Genomic DNA, 16,127 nt, shown 5'->3' on the forward strand with positions numbered 1-16,127 from the left:
TGACAGTCACCACTACTTATCATTTCTTTTTTAATATTTGATATATTTTATGTGTATGTGTGTTTAGTCTGCGTATATGTCGATATACCACATCGACATGCCACATGCACCACATGCATAGTTAACACATAGTTGTGAACCACCATGTGGGTCCTGGGAATTGAACCTGGGTCCTCTGGAAAGAGCAGGTAGTGCTCTTAAAACCACCAAGTCATCTCTCCAGCCCCTACTTACCATTTCTTATGGGCCAGGATGTGTGGTAACCTATTCAACCTATATGACCTTTTATTTACTATCAATCTTGATGCGTTTTATACAGGAAGAACTAAAGCCTAGGACAAACAGGTATGCAAGGTCCCACTCTCTAGACTATAACTTAGGCTCATCTTCACCACTAACAGACAACCTAAGCCAGAAACATTTAAAACATCATATTACAACGTGCCCAGGTGTTTTCTTTTCATTTTGTTGGGAAGTCATCCTACTCTGAGAAACTGTCGTGATGGGTGATATCACTCTATATGCTGTGAATGTGTTGCTCTGATTGGTTGATAAATAAAAGTGCTGATTGGCCAGTAGCCAGGCAGGAAGTATAGTATAGGTGGGATGAGCAGAGAGGAGAATTCTGGAAAAGGAAGGCTGAGTCAGGAGTAACCAGCCTACACAGAGGAAGCAAGATGTGAAGGCAGAACTGAGAAAAGGTACCAAGCCACGTGGCTAAACTAAATAAGAATTAGGGGTTAGTTTAAATGTAAGAACTAGTCAGTGGTAGGCCTGAGCTAATGGTCAAACAGTTTTAAATCGATATAAGCCTCTGTGCATTTAATTAAGTTCAAGTGGTTGCAGGACCGGTTGGGAAACAGGAAAAACTTCCAGCTACACTGTCGTCTCCCTCAGTAAGGGAAATAATAACAGTTGAGCCACCAAAAAAGTCCCCTTTCTCATGTCTTTTCTGATGCCTCCTGCTGAGATAGGTTTCAGGGTAAAAAGATGATCCAAAGTAAAAGGTAAAAGGCAAATGTATCAATCCTAGGAAGGTTCTCTGTGAGTTCAAGGCCAGCCAAGGCTACATAGTGAAGACCCTGATCCATAAAGATCAGGTCAGCCATTTGGACACAAGAGCTTTCTGAACTTTCAAGTCAGAGTCTAGCTATGCAGCTTATGTTTTTGGTTTATACATTTTAGTACAGGTAAGTTTTAACCCAAACAAAACAAAACAAAAATACCATTTCCCAAATCTCTTCAAACTGGATGGTCGGCAATAGTGACTTTACTATTTCCTATTCTTAGAGCATTTAAGGGCATCCCAGTCCTTCACAGGCTGTCTCTCTGGGGTGGGACACTTTTAAAAATCCAAAACTGAGATCTGTGCTCACGGTCATACTTTATGACAGGTTCAAGGTTGGCCTTTAGTCCTCAGATTGCCTTGCAAGCTTGTGGTACATTCAGAGCAAGTGAAGCAGGAGTATGGATAAGGTCATATACCAAGATATGTGTGATGCAATGCCAGCTACTTTTTCAGAATCTGAGATTTCGAGATACAACGCATCACATGCAATTGTAAGTAGGCGAAGAGTGAAGTCACCATGAGCTCTGCCTGGCTTAACCTCTGAGCCAATCATTCCTTTGGTAACGGCTTCATCTAAAGGTGAATGGGATATATTGATCTGCCACTGTGGAGTGACCACAAAAAGCCAATCACAAAACAGAGGTGATGGTCTTTGTCTCTTATTTAGTTCAGCTACTCACAAGACAGGGGAGCTGCCTGATTGCCTGGCTCATGCATGGCCAGTTTCATTCAACAAAGGCGAGAGGGGAGCTTTTGTGGTATTCAATAAAAGCAAAAAACCAATCCCAGGCAGTCCCCAACCTATTGGCAGGAAACCCCAAACAAGACCTTAAAAGGAAGGATCTGCATATCAGCAACATTTTCCTAAGCCATTTATTTGTTACTCTGGTTCATTGTTATGCTGAGATTAACTTCAACATTCTTCTCTGAAATCATTATCTTTCTGTAGATAAAAGAATGGGCCTGAAGACTGCCCTTCAAAGTATAATCTATGGTGGGAGTTTTCGGGAATGGTACTTACTTTCATGCGAAGTCATTTGCCTCTGGCTGAAATGTACCAGCGCTCATGGCAGGAGGGCTCTGTGCCTATCCAAGAGTCCCCCAAGAATGAAATCAGGTGGGTGAGGGCCTCTTAAGGAGGTACATGTTTAGTAGGTTAGACACGGAGTTACCAGCTCACAAGATGAAAAACCAGGGCAGGTTTAATCAAAGTCAGGGATCATTGTGGCAACAGAACCACTGTTGAAAGAGCCTTAGGACACGGACACACGGACGGACACACACATACACACACACACACACACAGGCGCACACGCACGCATGCACACACACACACTCCTCCTTGTGGAAGGGATGCTATAAACAACTTAGTGTGGTGAATTCTGGGAGGGAGGATGTGGGGCTGAGAGAATCCTTTTATGAAGTACTTTGAGCACCTCTGAATTTTTACCTGTGTGTGTGCGGTTTCCAGAGACAACAGCCGCAAAGACGCCACAAAGACACTGTGTGTGATCATGTGCTCTGGTCTGGATTGCTCCTGTCTGGATTGCTCCAGTCTGGTTTGCTCTGGTCTGGCTCCTAGCTAAGCTACAGAAGCTGCAAGCTCTAAAGAATAAACCAGGCCCTAGTGCACAAAGCTAAAATGTAAACACTATCTAGCTCAAGAGGGAACTTTTTAAAGATTTAATTTTTTGGGGACTGAACCCAAAGCTTTGTGCCTTTGAGGCAAGTGCCCTACTACTGAACTACATCTACATCCTCAGTCATTGAGGTCGGTTTTTTGTTTTCTAGACAAGGTTTGTTATGTACTGCAAGTTGGCTTCTAACTTGAAATCCCCTGCCTCAGCCTCCTGATGAGATAGTGGTAGTTCATAGTTCTGACATGCTAATCTCATCTATTAGAAGTGCTCTTTCTGCAAGTTTCTTCATGTTGGGAAGGCGGGGGGATATATAGGCAGCATGGACAGCTAGAAAGCAACAAGACTTCAAGTACTCGATTTAGTCAAAGCTGCTGGTGGGGGGAAGGCTAGCTTTGGGGCAGCCTCTTCAGGCTTCGCCACTGCAGCTGGACTGGGACGAAGGACCTAGCAGCAGGGTGAATGAAGCTTAGAGATTAATGTGAAACCACATTTCTTAAGCTATTGCTGTGAATCGAATCTTATGCTAGGCTCCCCACAGTCACTATGTATAAACTGTGTCATATCTCTGGGCATCAGAGTAACGTTCCTTTAATTAATTATTCTAATGCCAGGAAAACAAGCTGTTTTCTCCAGAGTCATCCAAGCCACCCCGTGACCACAAGGAGTTGCAATTCCGGCAACATGAATCACCTGTGTCTCAGACCTCGGTTTCAGGGATTACTAAAAAGAGTACGAAATGCACAAACCGCCTTAGGAATGCTGGCCTCAAATGGCCACGGGGCAGCCTACACCCCGAAGCTCGATGTGAATGGTACAGCTGGTTCTCCCCGGCTCTCAGCCTGACAGAGCAGCGAGGAAAATAAAAGCGCATACTGTGCTTGAGAAGAAGGTCACTGCCATGGGATTGTGTAACTAAAGACTGGGAGGCAGGGATCATTGGCACAACCAAAATGTTTGCCAACCTGATGATTTTGCTTCTGACCTGTACTCAGTGTGAGTCGGTACATTCGATATTTTTTAACTTCTCTGGATGTGATAAACGTTGCCATCTACAGCGTCCCACTGTGAGAATGTGCAGCAAGATACAAATCCATGGTGGGGCTGGAGAAATTTTGTTTACTTTTTTGTTACTTGCTCATTCATCCATGGGAAAGCTGATTGGCGGTGTTTCCATGCTACTTCTCACTCCCGAGGTTCTCAGGGCTTGGAGGGGGCCATGGTTCTACACAGAGGCTCTTTAAAACACGTGTAGTGACTCTTGCATCCAGGCTGCCCAGCTAATAACCGTACCACTCCCGGAGAGGCAAACCTTCTAATGGAGAACGTTCGTTCACTCTCAGCGAACCAGCTGTCGTTACTAGGGCTCATTAATCTCTGTCCTCTTCCGAATGGCACTGTGCCAACATTTGCTTTTTGCTACTGCGGGCTGGCAGATTCAGTGAGATGCAGACCTGATTCTGACATGCGCACTCCCTCCGTCAGCCCATCCTCCAGCACACTGTCTGCAGAAGAAACTCACATGTCTGCCCTACTTTTAAGAGTAACACGGCAAGCAAGGGAGATAAACATTCAAACACTCTGATGGTGGTTCCGGCTGAGTGACTTTACATTATTTTTTCGCCCCCAGGGTAACATTTTCCATGACTATTTGGAAACCAGATGTGTTGCATCTCTTCCCTTTCCAAAGCATTTGATGCACTCTTGGGAAATGCCCACCGCATGGTCTTGGTTGTGGCAGGTTTTCTGTCTATTGATTGGAGTCAATCACAGACACTACCGCAGAGGTCCGACAATACCTCTTTTCAAAACAATAAAATGCCTACATTTAAAAGCTTTATTCATAATTTGTAACGTTCTAGTTTCTAACTAGATCACTGCTGGAAAACTTATTCCATGACCTCAGATCTCCCCAGGGATTCTGGCACACTGACGCACTTCCTGATGACTCCGAGGAGAGGCTCCTTTGAAAGTTATTATCTTCATCTGAGTCACATTGTTCAGGGAAAATGAAGGTGGGTGGGGTATAGACAACTGTTCTGACTTGTATATGAAGAGAAAGTAATATCCCCCCAGCCTGCCCTCGAAAAGGCACCACTTTCTCATTGGAATCCGCACTGAGGGCCTGGTGACAGCCATCTCCCACTTGACACACACCACTTTGGACAGGTGAGAAGCAGCAGCTGCTGAACACACAGCAGGAGTAATCCAGAATAGCTGTGGCTGGAAGGCTGGGCCGTGCCCGGTGCCAAAACCCGCACCCTTACACAGCAAGCAGGCAGCCGGGTGGGACTCCAGGCTTTCTGCACGAGCTCTCTGAGAAGCCGCGTAAGCTCAGAAAGAACTCCGAGAGCCACCTCAGGATCTCAAGTCTCCAAATCACATAGAGTCGCCACTTTGTTAGAGGAATGCAAAAATAAATAAATAAAAATAATGAAGTTTATGTTATCAATAGTGGGTTTGGTGTGGGGGGGTTGGTCTTCAGGTTTGTCAGCAAGACTCACTGTCAGCAACATTTAGTAACATTTAAACCCCACTCTTTACACATGCTATGATTTTTTTTTTCAAAGTGTCACCATGTATTTTCATTTGGGTGTGTGTTTTAAGTGGCCCAAGAGAAACACGAAATACTTCGTGCATGATGGGAATTTAAACAAGTACTTCTTTATTTTTCCCTATCAACTAGGTTACCAATTCAGTGCTGTTGGCAAAGACTATTCAGTTAAATACTAACCAAGAAGGTTGCTTCCTGCTATGACAAAAGTGAGTATTCTCTCTTCTTAGAAGTCTGTCTAATGAATATCTTCCTTCTGAGACCAGTTTTCCAGATCCAAGGACGCACATACTCAATAGATTTGATCTTACAGTGGTCCTAAGTTATGGGTTAATCAAATGAATCGATGAGCTGACACTGGAGTGAACGGATGAGCAGCCTGACAGCTAGTAAGATTCTAGCCACCCCAACTCTATCCCCCAATACCGACAGGTGGTCACGTCAGCGGAGGACTTTGCTGCAGCCAGGAACATCAACAATTTGGAATAAGATGACAGATACATGTAGTGGGTAGCTGTTCTGTCTATGACCTTGAAGCACCACCCTAGAGATATAGCAGGTAACCGTCCTACCTACCTATGACCTTGAGGTACATGCCCCTGGGGCGTGGCCTCTCCGAGACTCTTAAGACCTAAGAAGCACGTAGGCAGCTCCCTCTTCAATCCCTCGCGAGACTTGGATGTGAGAGACTTGGATGCAAGACTGATCCAGGTGGCCGGAACAGCGTTCCAGAATCCGTGTCAAGTGAGTTCTTCCCCTTAATAAATTCTTTGCCTTTAAACAGACTCCGTGGATTTCTCCTTATAGAAACAGGGCCTAGAAGTCTCCTCCAGCTGTATAGAATGCTGGGCTTAGAGCTAGGCACCCACCTGCCTGTTGAGTGGTCCCCCATCTGCAGTCTGCAGCCGTGATCCATGTTCACCGATGTATACCGGGGAGTGTGGGGCATGCTCTCCCATGGGAAGGCCGCAGCCTCGGTCAGCATCCTCTTGGTCTGTTCCATCTGTCTGGTGACCCCCCTGGACGCCGAGCTCCGCAAACCCAGGCACATTGTCTGGCTGTTCACTCTGAAAGCAGCATACAAGATCATAACTTGGCTCATATTCTTTTGTTCTACAGACTGACTTTTCCCCTGCAATCGAGTCTCATTATGAGAGTAGCCAAGACGAGCCTTTGTGTGAGACCAAACTCCTCCTCACACTGGAACTGTGTGTGTGGCCTGTCGGGTAACTGCTCACCTTGCAGGTGATCTGGTCCTCAGTCATTTCCCTCAGATGCTAGCTTTACTTAACCACACTTCTTTCCCTTAGGCAGCAAAGGTGCTTGACATGTAAGAAACGATTAATGACAAGCTTTATGCTTTGTAGATTACGTTTGCTCACAGTGGCAGGAGGAGGAATTCCAGGGTATTGATCAACAAGAAACCTCACAACCGTATCTCGGCCTGGCCGAACAATGTGTTTCCCTGTCATGGACCCCGGGAACCTGGTTGAATAAACTTTTAAAGATGTTCTTCAATCTGAGGAAAGAGAATTACCATGCGCAGGGTCACTGAAAAGGGCAGACAAAAGACTTCAGCAGCTCAATGGGCGCCGAGCACTCACAGTGCAGGAGCAGCAGAGTTAGTAGCTTGTGTGACTGCACTGGCTGCCCACGCTGCGTGTGACCGAACTGTGACAGAAAGCGAGACTGAGGAACAGGACACGCAAAGCCACGGGGCGCTCGGACTTGGTCAGTGCTAAGCACGGCAGCCCACACCGGCAACCTCAGCAGTCAGGAGGCTGAGGTACAAGAACTTCTGTGTAGAAAGCCAGCCTAGGCCACATACAAAGATGCGGCTTCAAAAAACAAAACAAAACAAAAAAACCTAAGGGGCAGGAGGGATGGCTCAGGAACTAAGAACCCTGGCTGCTCTTGTACAGAGAGGGACCTGGGTTTAGTTCCCGGCACCGACCCAGCCCCTCACAACCATCTATTAACTCCAGTTCCAGAGGGATCTGACACTCCCTTCTGGGTTCTGCAGGCCCCAGGCCCCAGGCCCACACATGGTGCACAAGATCTACAAGCAGGTAAGACACTGGAACACCAAACAAACAAAACTAAATAGAAAGCAACAAACCCCGCTCTCTACGTCTTGGAACTGAGACACATGGGTAAACATGGACACATACTGGAGCCCAGGCCAAAGACATGAACTCACTGAGACCCACGTGATGGAAAGAGAGATAGTTCCTTCGAGCTGTCTTCTCACCTCCGTATGCATGCTATGACATGTGTAAGCATACACAAAGTGACCCACGCGAGGCTCAGAAGAGATCCTTACAGAGCTGGAGGGACAGGCTCCAGCATGTGGGGACGTGCAAGGACAGGAAACATTTGTGCACCAGCTTGTATAAACCAGTGAGTTTGAATGAGGTAGTGAAGACCTCGGGATGATGATGACTTTAAGGATTTCTATCCATCCACGACAAAGGAAGGAGTGAGCAAAACCGCTCCAGGGTGCAATTAAAGAAAGACCTACTCGGGAGGCAGAGGCAGGTGGATCTCGGTGAGTTCGAGACCAGCCTGGTCTACAGAGCTAGTCCAGGACAGTCTCCAAAGCTACAGAGAAACCCTGTCTCGAAAAATCAGAAGAAAAAGAAAGAAAGAAAGGAAGGAAGGAAGGAAGGAAGGGAGGAAGGAAGGAAGGAAGGAAGGAAGGAAGGAAGGAAGGAAAGAAGGAAAGAAAGAAAGAAAGAAAGAAAGAAAGAAAGAAAGAAAGAAAGAAAGAAAGAAAGAAAGAAAGAAAGAAAGAAAGAAAAACCTTAGAGCACTTAGACTTGAGTCCAAGTGTGGCACTCGTGCATGCTGGGATAGGCCAACTCTGTTTCCATGGCTTGGCTCGACCCCGAAGGATAAATGACAACAAGAGGTCACACTGGGTGGGTGGCAGAGTGGTGTGGGGGGTGTCAGGAACACAGCAGCCACCAATTCCACGGGCTGCGTGGGTGGGAGGCATTACCTCCTTGAGGTCCTCTCCTCCGTCCTCCATCTGCTTGCCCTGCCGCCAGTGCTTCAGCAACCACCTGAGCTTGACGTAGAAGAGGAAGATGTTCTGCCTCAGGGACCGCAGCTCCTGCTGCAGCAGGTTCTTCTCGTCGCTCCAGGTTCGCTTGTGGAGGGTGTTCTGCAAGGCCAGGCTGTGCATCTCCAGCTCTTTCCACCGCAGTGCGTAGAGGTGGTCCTCTTCCATCTTGAACAGAACCGAGAAGAGGCAGTGAAAAAGCAGCTGATGGATCCGATGGGCCGGCCAAACCCAACCAAGGTTCTCGAGAGCAGCCCTACCGTCTGTCCAACCTGGATGGTGCACGGGGGATGTGAGACACGGGAGTTATACGTTCAGGGTGATTAACGACCTGATGTGCAAAACCTCACGAATTTGGGGATTTAGAAGCAAGTGATATTTCAAAGGAAGGCATTGAAATCGTCTTCCCTGTCAACCTTCCTCCATGCTGTTTAGATAGCTCCAACTGCCATCAGGAAAATGTTACTTAGACGCATGGCTTGCAATCAACTCAGATGCCATTTAAGGAGACCCCATTTCCCCTGTGTGCCTGTGCTTGGCACACAAGGACTCATTACTATGGCAGAGAAGAAAAGAATTAGAAATCCACCTCTTCCTGAGGCTTCCGGCTTCTCTCAAGCCCCGGTAGAGAATACTGAGACAACAGAAGACCTACTATGCGCTAGAAAATTAGAGCAAATGGGCCAGAAAGAACTCTTCCTGAGCATGCAGGACTCAACTGTGCATACCAGTAAGCAAATGTGACGACCCATTTCCATACTTTAGACTTAGTGTGCCCATTAAATGTGTTCACCGCTTAGGGAAATGAAAGCACCACTGAAGAATTACCCATCTCCATCTCTGCATTAAGTTCCTCTGCTTTTTCTTTTTTAAGACAGGGTCTCACTATGTCCCTCAGACTGCCCTCCTGTTCCTGGGTTAAAAGCAAATCTCTTGCCTCACCTTTCAAAGTAGCTGGAACCACAGACATATGCCACCACACCTGGCTAAATCAGTGTGTGTGTGTGTGTGTGTGTGTGTGTGTGTGTGTGTGTGTGTGGTTTTTTCAAGACAGGGTTTCTCTATGTAGTTTTGGTACCTGTCCTGGAACTCGCTCTGTAGCCCAGGCTGGCCTCGAACTCACAGAGATCCGCCTGACTCTGCCTCCCAGTGCTGAGAGTAAAGGTGTGCGCCACCACTGCCCAGCTGCTAAATTATTTTTGTTTAATATCTATATGGAGCTCTTCTAAGCAGGAAGCAATTACTGTGTCAGTACTAAGCAAAAGGGTACAGATAAAATCTTATTTTGCAGATAAAGACTCAAGGATAGCCTTTTTGTAGTGGAAGGGCTTCTGAATCAGACCGAAACGAGGGTTGGAATGGCACCCTACCACTGCCTTCCGACTTAACACTTAGACCAAAAGCCAAGGAAGTGGTTTTCTTATAAAGCGTTAGATTAATCCTCAAGAACCATACATAGGATTACAACCATGGCTGCCTGGTGGAGATAGCAATATGGCCTGATGTGATCAATGGAGGTTGGTATCTTCTGAGAAGGTCCGCATGGCTGTGCAGGGACCTCTCTGGCTACTGTTCTAACACCAGATTACACTGGATTTCAAGCTGGAAGAGGAAACACGACCGATTTATTCTCCACCTCCACAGTCCTCAGAGTCCCAACGCTGGTTATCCCCAGAAGGCCGTGATGGCATGGAGTAGGAAGAGCCGGGGGCCCTGGAAAGCCAGCTCTGCAGCTCCTCACTGCGCTGTCCCCGACTGGGGACATTCCAAGTACCTCAGTGGGAAGCAAAGGCAACAGTAACGACTTCCATCATGCTCTACTGTTCCCTGGCAGCACCCTGTCCAGACCCTAGGGGACCCGTGGACCTCCCTTACACATCTCTGTCTACTTCCTTCTGTTTGTCCATTAGGTACCTCTAGAGCCCAGAGCTTGGCCTCTCGCTCTCTGTCCTCTTCCTTCTCAAGAAGCTAAAAGATAACACCTTCTCTTTTGAAGACCTTTTCAACACACTCCTTTACCATAAACCCACACTTGGGACTCTGCTACCAGGTCGCCAGCATCTCCGGGGCCAGCCTCACCTTTCGAAGCATTTTTTTGGAGCAATGAAAACGCCTACATGTGTGTGCATATGTGTGTGTGTGGGGGGGGGGGCAGATTTCTCTCTTACGTAATTCTTTCTCCTCGGTAATAATGTGTGAAACTTTACCTCTACAGAATACGTTTGGAAAGGAGTGTGCACCTGGGAAGACACAACAGGAGACACAGGTCTGGCACCCAACTCTGCACTTTCTAAGCTGCAAGGTATAGCAGACACTCCCTTAATCAGCCCATGACCCATTTAGAGCCTCTTGGCCCTAGCCACCATGGAGGTATGTGCCTAGAGCACATAGTCCTGGCCAAAACAAATTCTTGGATATACCGAATGACTCATTTTGCATAGTATATGTGTTTTTGGAGGATCAAGGTACCTTATTCGGTGCCAACTGCTCTGCTTTGCTTCCTTTTGAAGCTACAGCTCTCTTCTAAGAAGGAGCACAGGGGAGAAGTGGCAATCTGCATCTAGATACCTGCTCACAACTTAATTAGATGCAAGAGGCAGGGCAGTGTCCCTGGAGGCCCAGGGCAGGAGCACCAGGATCTGGGAATCCCTTAGTGAATAAAGGATAATTAGCCTATAACACATAATTTTAAAAATAACTACAAGTTAACCAGGCCATAGCTCAATTAGTGGCTGCTTTTTGAAGACAACACTTTTGGGTGAGTTGATGTTTCTCTCCGACAACTCCCTTCACGGTGACAGACACGCTTCCTGCCTGATGACATTTGAAGACCTTGTTTCATGTTAGTTATTCCTGGTGGGTATCATTGCAGGAAAGTCCAACCAGACCTGAAGATTTTCAAGAAACTACATTTCTCCCTATCCACGGTCTTGCTTACTGTGGCTTGTAATCTGAGGGCCAATCACAGTCCACAAATATTGAATAGGAAAACCCCCTAAATAACTACTTCATCCATCTTAAGCGTTTACTGCGGGACCTTGTTACAATGGTTTAGTTACTGCTGTTCAGCTCTACTGCGCATGATTTTCAAGTTAAACAACACCAAAATAAACAGCATAGGAGAGGCTTGGTACTCTCTGTGGTTTCAGGCATCTCTGGAATGTTCTAGAATGTCCCCTCTTTGGATTAGGAGGGACAACATTACTGAAAAGCGTGCTACAGAGTGGAAAGGAAGATGGACCGTTTTCTCCGGTGCATCTAAGAGGGAGCCTCTCAAGCGAGTGACCCGTCTAAATGCCGACAGGTCTCAGCACCTGCATGCAACGGACAGCGTCCCCATAAAATGCATCATAGTACTGATCCTGGGGGGGCTCTGCAGCCCTCGGGGGCAGGCGTGCTGGGATCCTCATGAAATATTTACCTTCCGGATCTTGTTTGTGTATGTCTCTGTCTCCTCTTGATGCAGTCTGGCCGCCTGCACGAGCTGACCCTGTAGCTCTTCTACGGACACACTCTGCTCAGGTAAAGCAGGGGGGCCCCTGAGCTGATCGGCAGGATAAAGGAAGGGTTTAGTGCAAGTGAGACCTCTGCCTCCGGTGACGACGCAGGACACACATCTGTACACGCTGACAGACACGGGACGGGGGACACAGCACAGAGGCTGCAGCAGTGGAGTGACCACCTCTCCCCGGGCTTCTCACGGGGGAGCCCTGCTGCTCGGGGCTCCACGGCTATTTGAACGGCCCTGCAACTTTTTTTGACGTAGGAAAGGAGGCAACAAAGTGGGAACCTTGAATCACAACCACACACTGGCTGGGACAAAAAAAAGAACAGGGTGTGCCAGAAGGCTCTCTGATACCACGGCGGCTTCTCGGTGGGTTACAACGTGTAAGGAGAAGGATTGGTGAAAAATACCTCCGTCCGACATGGCCACCATCACAGTCAGCCTCCTAGACACACTTCCCTGAGCCATCAGGGGTCTTGCTAGGGGGTCCAACCAATCTGCTTATATGATTGCATATGGGGGGTTTTCCCGCCCTATCCAGGGCGCCTTTAATCTCACAGCAAGGCCCGGGTCTGGTCACTCAGAGCGGCTGCGGCTCCTCCCAGGACAGACACCTGTTTTTAAGCCTCTCCTTGTCACACCACGTCCAGGAACTGCACAGACCTATTAATACTGACTACACTCCAACCTAGGGATAGACCCAGGGATCTGTACTATTGTTCTTATTGACAAAGCTTACACTTTATGACCAAATGGCCATGAAAGAGAGATTAGTCATGATTCTTTTTTTTTTTTTTTTTTTTTTTAAGTCTTTCGAGACAGGGTTTCCCTGTGTTGGTTTTGGTGCCTGTCCTGGAACTCACTCTGTAGCCCAGGCTAGCCTCGAACTCACAGAGATCCACCTGGCTCTGCCTCCCGGCTGGGATTAAAGGCATGCGCCACCACTGCCAGCTAGTCATGATTCTTAAAGGAACATTTTATTAAAATCAGAGGCACCATTGAAATTTAAGCAAAAAATTTACCCACTAAGTTTGTATTAATTAAAAGGAGACGATTTTTAAAAATGAAATAAAACAAAACAGGACAGGTCTCTCTACATCACACAACCTGTCCTTGAACTCACAGAGATCTTCCTGCCTCTGCCTCTCAAAGGAGTGTCCCACTCCAATTCACTGGGTAGGTCGTTTTAAACACTAGGACCTAGAGTGGACCATTGTGATTAAGACGTGTTATCTCACTGGCTGCTTGTGCCTGCCTTTAACTAAGTTCTACTTCTTACTGGGAAAACCGTTCTAGATGCTGGTGTTACTAGACTTGTCGTCGGGCAAAGACCACACTCCTGGGACAGAAAATACAGAACTCAAAAAAGGCAGAGCCAAGGCAGAGAAAGCTACACACCGGGGGTTTCACAACTTTGTGGTAAACTTTAGAGCTCCAAAAGAGTTAAACTCACGGGGCACTGGAGTACGTGCCTTTAGTCCCAACACTTGGGAGGCGGAGGCAGTTGGAAGCCATTCTTTCTGGCTTACATAATGAGTTCCTGCACAGCCAGGGTTCAGTAGTGAAACCCTGTCTCCAAAATCAGAAGCTGGGGGTGTCCTCAGTGGCAGAGCAACTTGCCCAGCATGTGTGAGGCCCTGGGTTCTCCCTAGCATTAAATACTTAAAACTCATCCAACTTTAAGAAACTCAAGAATAGGGATCATGAAATGCTACTCACTCTGGTCTGTGAGTGGTTGGACATTGTTGCGGATTCTCTTTGATGACTAACTTCGATTCCAATGGCTGAATTTCTTCTAAAATATGTGTCGACTTGGGTCACAACAACTTACTCTTCCCTCAGGCCTGTGTGGAGCAGCGCTCCACACACTTACTGTTTACTGTCCATTCGATAATCCCATTTATTATCTGAAGATCTCCGTTGAATCCTGACTCAACTCAGTGGTTCGCTGACTCGTATACTCTTTCATTTTTATTTTTATTCCTTTATTTTGAAGTTTGGTATTTTTATAAATTAAAACTCCCTGCCCGTTTCACACATGTATATAATGTATTCTGCTCATCTCTGCCACCTGCAACCCTCTTTTTTATTCCCTCCCACTCACTCTCCTTCTCAACATTTCCCACTTTCATGTCATTTTTGTATTCTATTCCTATAATCCGTCAGTTTAATTAGGATTGTTTGTACGTGCGTGGCTACAGGATGCTTTGCCTGATCTAGCTTGGTGGACATTTTTTAACTGTGTGTTTGAAGTTCTGCACTGTGAGCTCATCTTCAAGGGGCATTTATTTAGTGGTCTCGCACATGACTTGGTTGACAGCGTGGGTGTGATTATAAAGCTGACTTTGTGCTTGCCAAAGGCATCATTTTAGACATAATCCTTGGGGATTCTTAGAACAAACTGGTAACGTAAGTTCAAATCTTGGTCCCGAGTAAGGTCAGCTACAGTTCCTTTTCCTCTCCACCCCACAGCCTGTGCTGGCGGACAGGTTCCCGTAGGCAAATGTTTTTCCTGCTCATCGATGCCCTGTGGTTAGCCCAATGTCCTGTCTTCTGTTCCCTTGGAGCTACTGAAGCCATTGATCACCACTGCTGGCAACGACCATCCAAAGCCACATGTCTAAAGGCCGAATACTGCTGCCTGCCCACTTTGGAGTGAGTTCTAACTCTAGAAGATGCCTGAGAATTCACTATTCAAATGGATATATATGTTTAATTTATATATGTGTGCCTGTGTGAATTTATGTGCACCTGTATATGAAGGTGCCTGTAAAGGCCAGAAGAGGGTGTCAGATCCTCTGGAAGTGGCACTATACTTGATTGAAAGCTGCCCAGTGGGGTGCTGGGAACCAAACCCAGGCCCTCTGGAAGAGCAACAAGTGCTCTTAACTGCTAAGGCATCTCTCCAGCCCTGGTATGTTTTATATTTTATACAGTGCAATTGGGTACATACTATTCTGGGTACCACCCATAGCACTGGGGTCACAGCAGGAAGGTTCTGCATCTCAGGTGTTTTCTACGGGGCTGTTTTGGGGGCCTGGGTGCTGGCCGCCAGCTTTCATTCTGCTCACACATTACAGATTCGAACTGTGAACACTCTCTAGATGGCAGTGTATTAGACACTAGCCAAAGTGTTGTGTTACTGAGACACAATGCAGACATTCTAATCAAGTTCATTGTTAAGGAAAGTATATAATAAGATACCTTCGGAAAGGCACCCAAGACTAAATACAAAATTTATTTTTTTCATATGCACTTTGTACACATAGTCTGAAGGCAATTTTATACAGTATTTTTTAATAATTCTGTGTGTGATGCTGCATGGTATGGAATTTTCTATTTATGGAGTTATTTGGATATTCAAAAGTATCAGACTGGGGCATTTTGGGTTTTCAGTTTAGATATGTTCAATCTTATATTACTTTATAATTTTATAATAGTTTTCATCTTAATAAATATTTAAAATATTATAAAGAGATAAGCCTCCTTCTTCAGCAACATCTGATTGACAGCATGCCTTTTTATTTGAGCCACACTTGTACTGGGTCACAGAGAGAGTCCTTGAGGTCATCTGAGGGTATTTACCTGGGGTAACAGATTTATTACGGAGGGCCAGCACTGCCTAGGTAGACCATGTGCACTTAAGATTCCTGCCCTTTCAAGTTTTCTTTTCAAGTGGTGTCCCTTTTGCTAGTGAAATACCGAACACTTGTGGTCACTCCAATGTCACAAAGAACAAAATACAAACACACTGTGTCAAAAACTCCTTCTAGAATGATTCTACTTCCACACAACTGCAAACAATCACATACATTTAGGGAACATTTGTACACAACACAAATTTCCTGTAGAAAAATAAACACTTTTCTTTATCACCAAATCTCCAAGGTTTGAATTTCACAACCATGCTTTGCTCACTTACCTATTTTGATCATAACAACAAATGAACTCACCCCGATTATTCTATTAAACACTAGACATACTTGTTCTGAGGCTGCAGAGACACTAGCCCTGGCATCAGACCACCCTCACCCGTCAGCATTCTGAAACCCACCATCCATGCCCCTCCCCGCTCATCTACATTGCTAACTTTTTAAAAATAACTTATTTAACTTTATTTTATGCACATTGGTGGTGAAGGTGTCAGATCCTCTGGAACTGGAGTTATAGTTGTGAGCTGCCATGTGGGTGCTGGGAATTGAACCCCGGGTCCTCTGGAAGAGCTGCCAGGGCTCTTCACTGCTGAGCCATCTCTCCAGCCCAATACACTGCTGACTTTCTGACCAGCTCCAGATAAA

The 16,127-nt window shown here is 46.3% G+C and overlaps 1 protein-coding gene across 1 annotated transcript in view; it reads right to left on the bottom strand.

Moving 5' to 3' along the window:
* Mtcl1 (microtubule crosslinking factor 1) overlaps positions 1 to 16,127 on the bottom strand; it is a 110,625-nt gene that overhangs the window by 25,500 nt on the left and 68,998 nt on the right. Inside the window, 2 exon segments of the mRNA XM_037210181.1 lie at positions 6,130 to 6,327; positions 8,262 to 8,492. Of these exon segments, the coding sequence (XP_037066076.1) occupies positions 6,130 to 6,327; positions 8,262 to 8,492 (429 nt within the window).

This window comes from Peromyscus leucopus, chromosome 13 (genome assembly GCF_004664715.2).
Source record: "Peromyscus leucopus breed LL Stock chromosome 13, UCI_PerLeu_2.1, whole genome shotgun sequence".
Taxonomy (NCBI): domain Eukaryota; kingdom Metazoa; phylum Chordata; class Mammalia; order Rodentia; family Cricetidae; genus Peromyscus; species Peromyscus leucopus.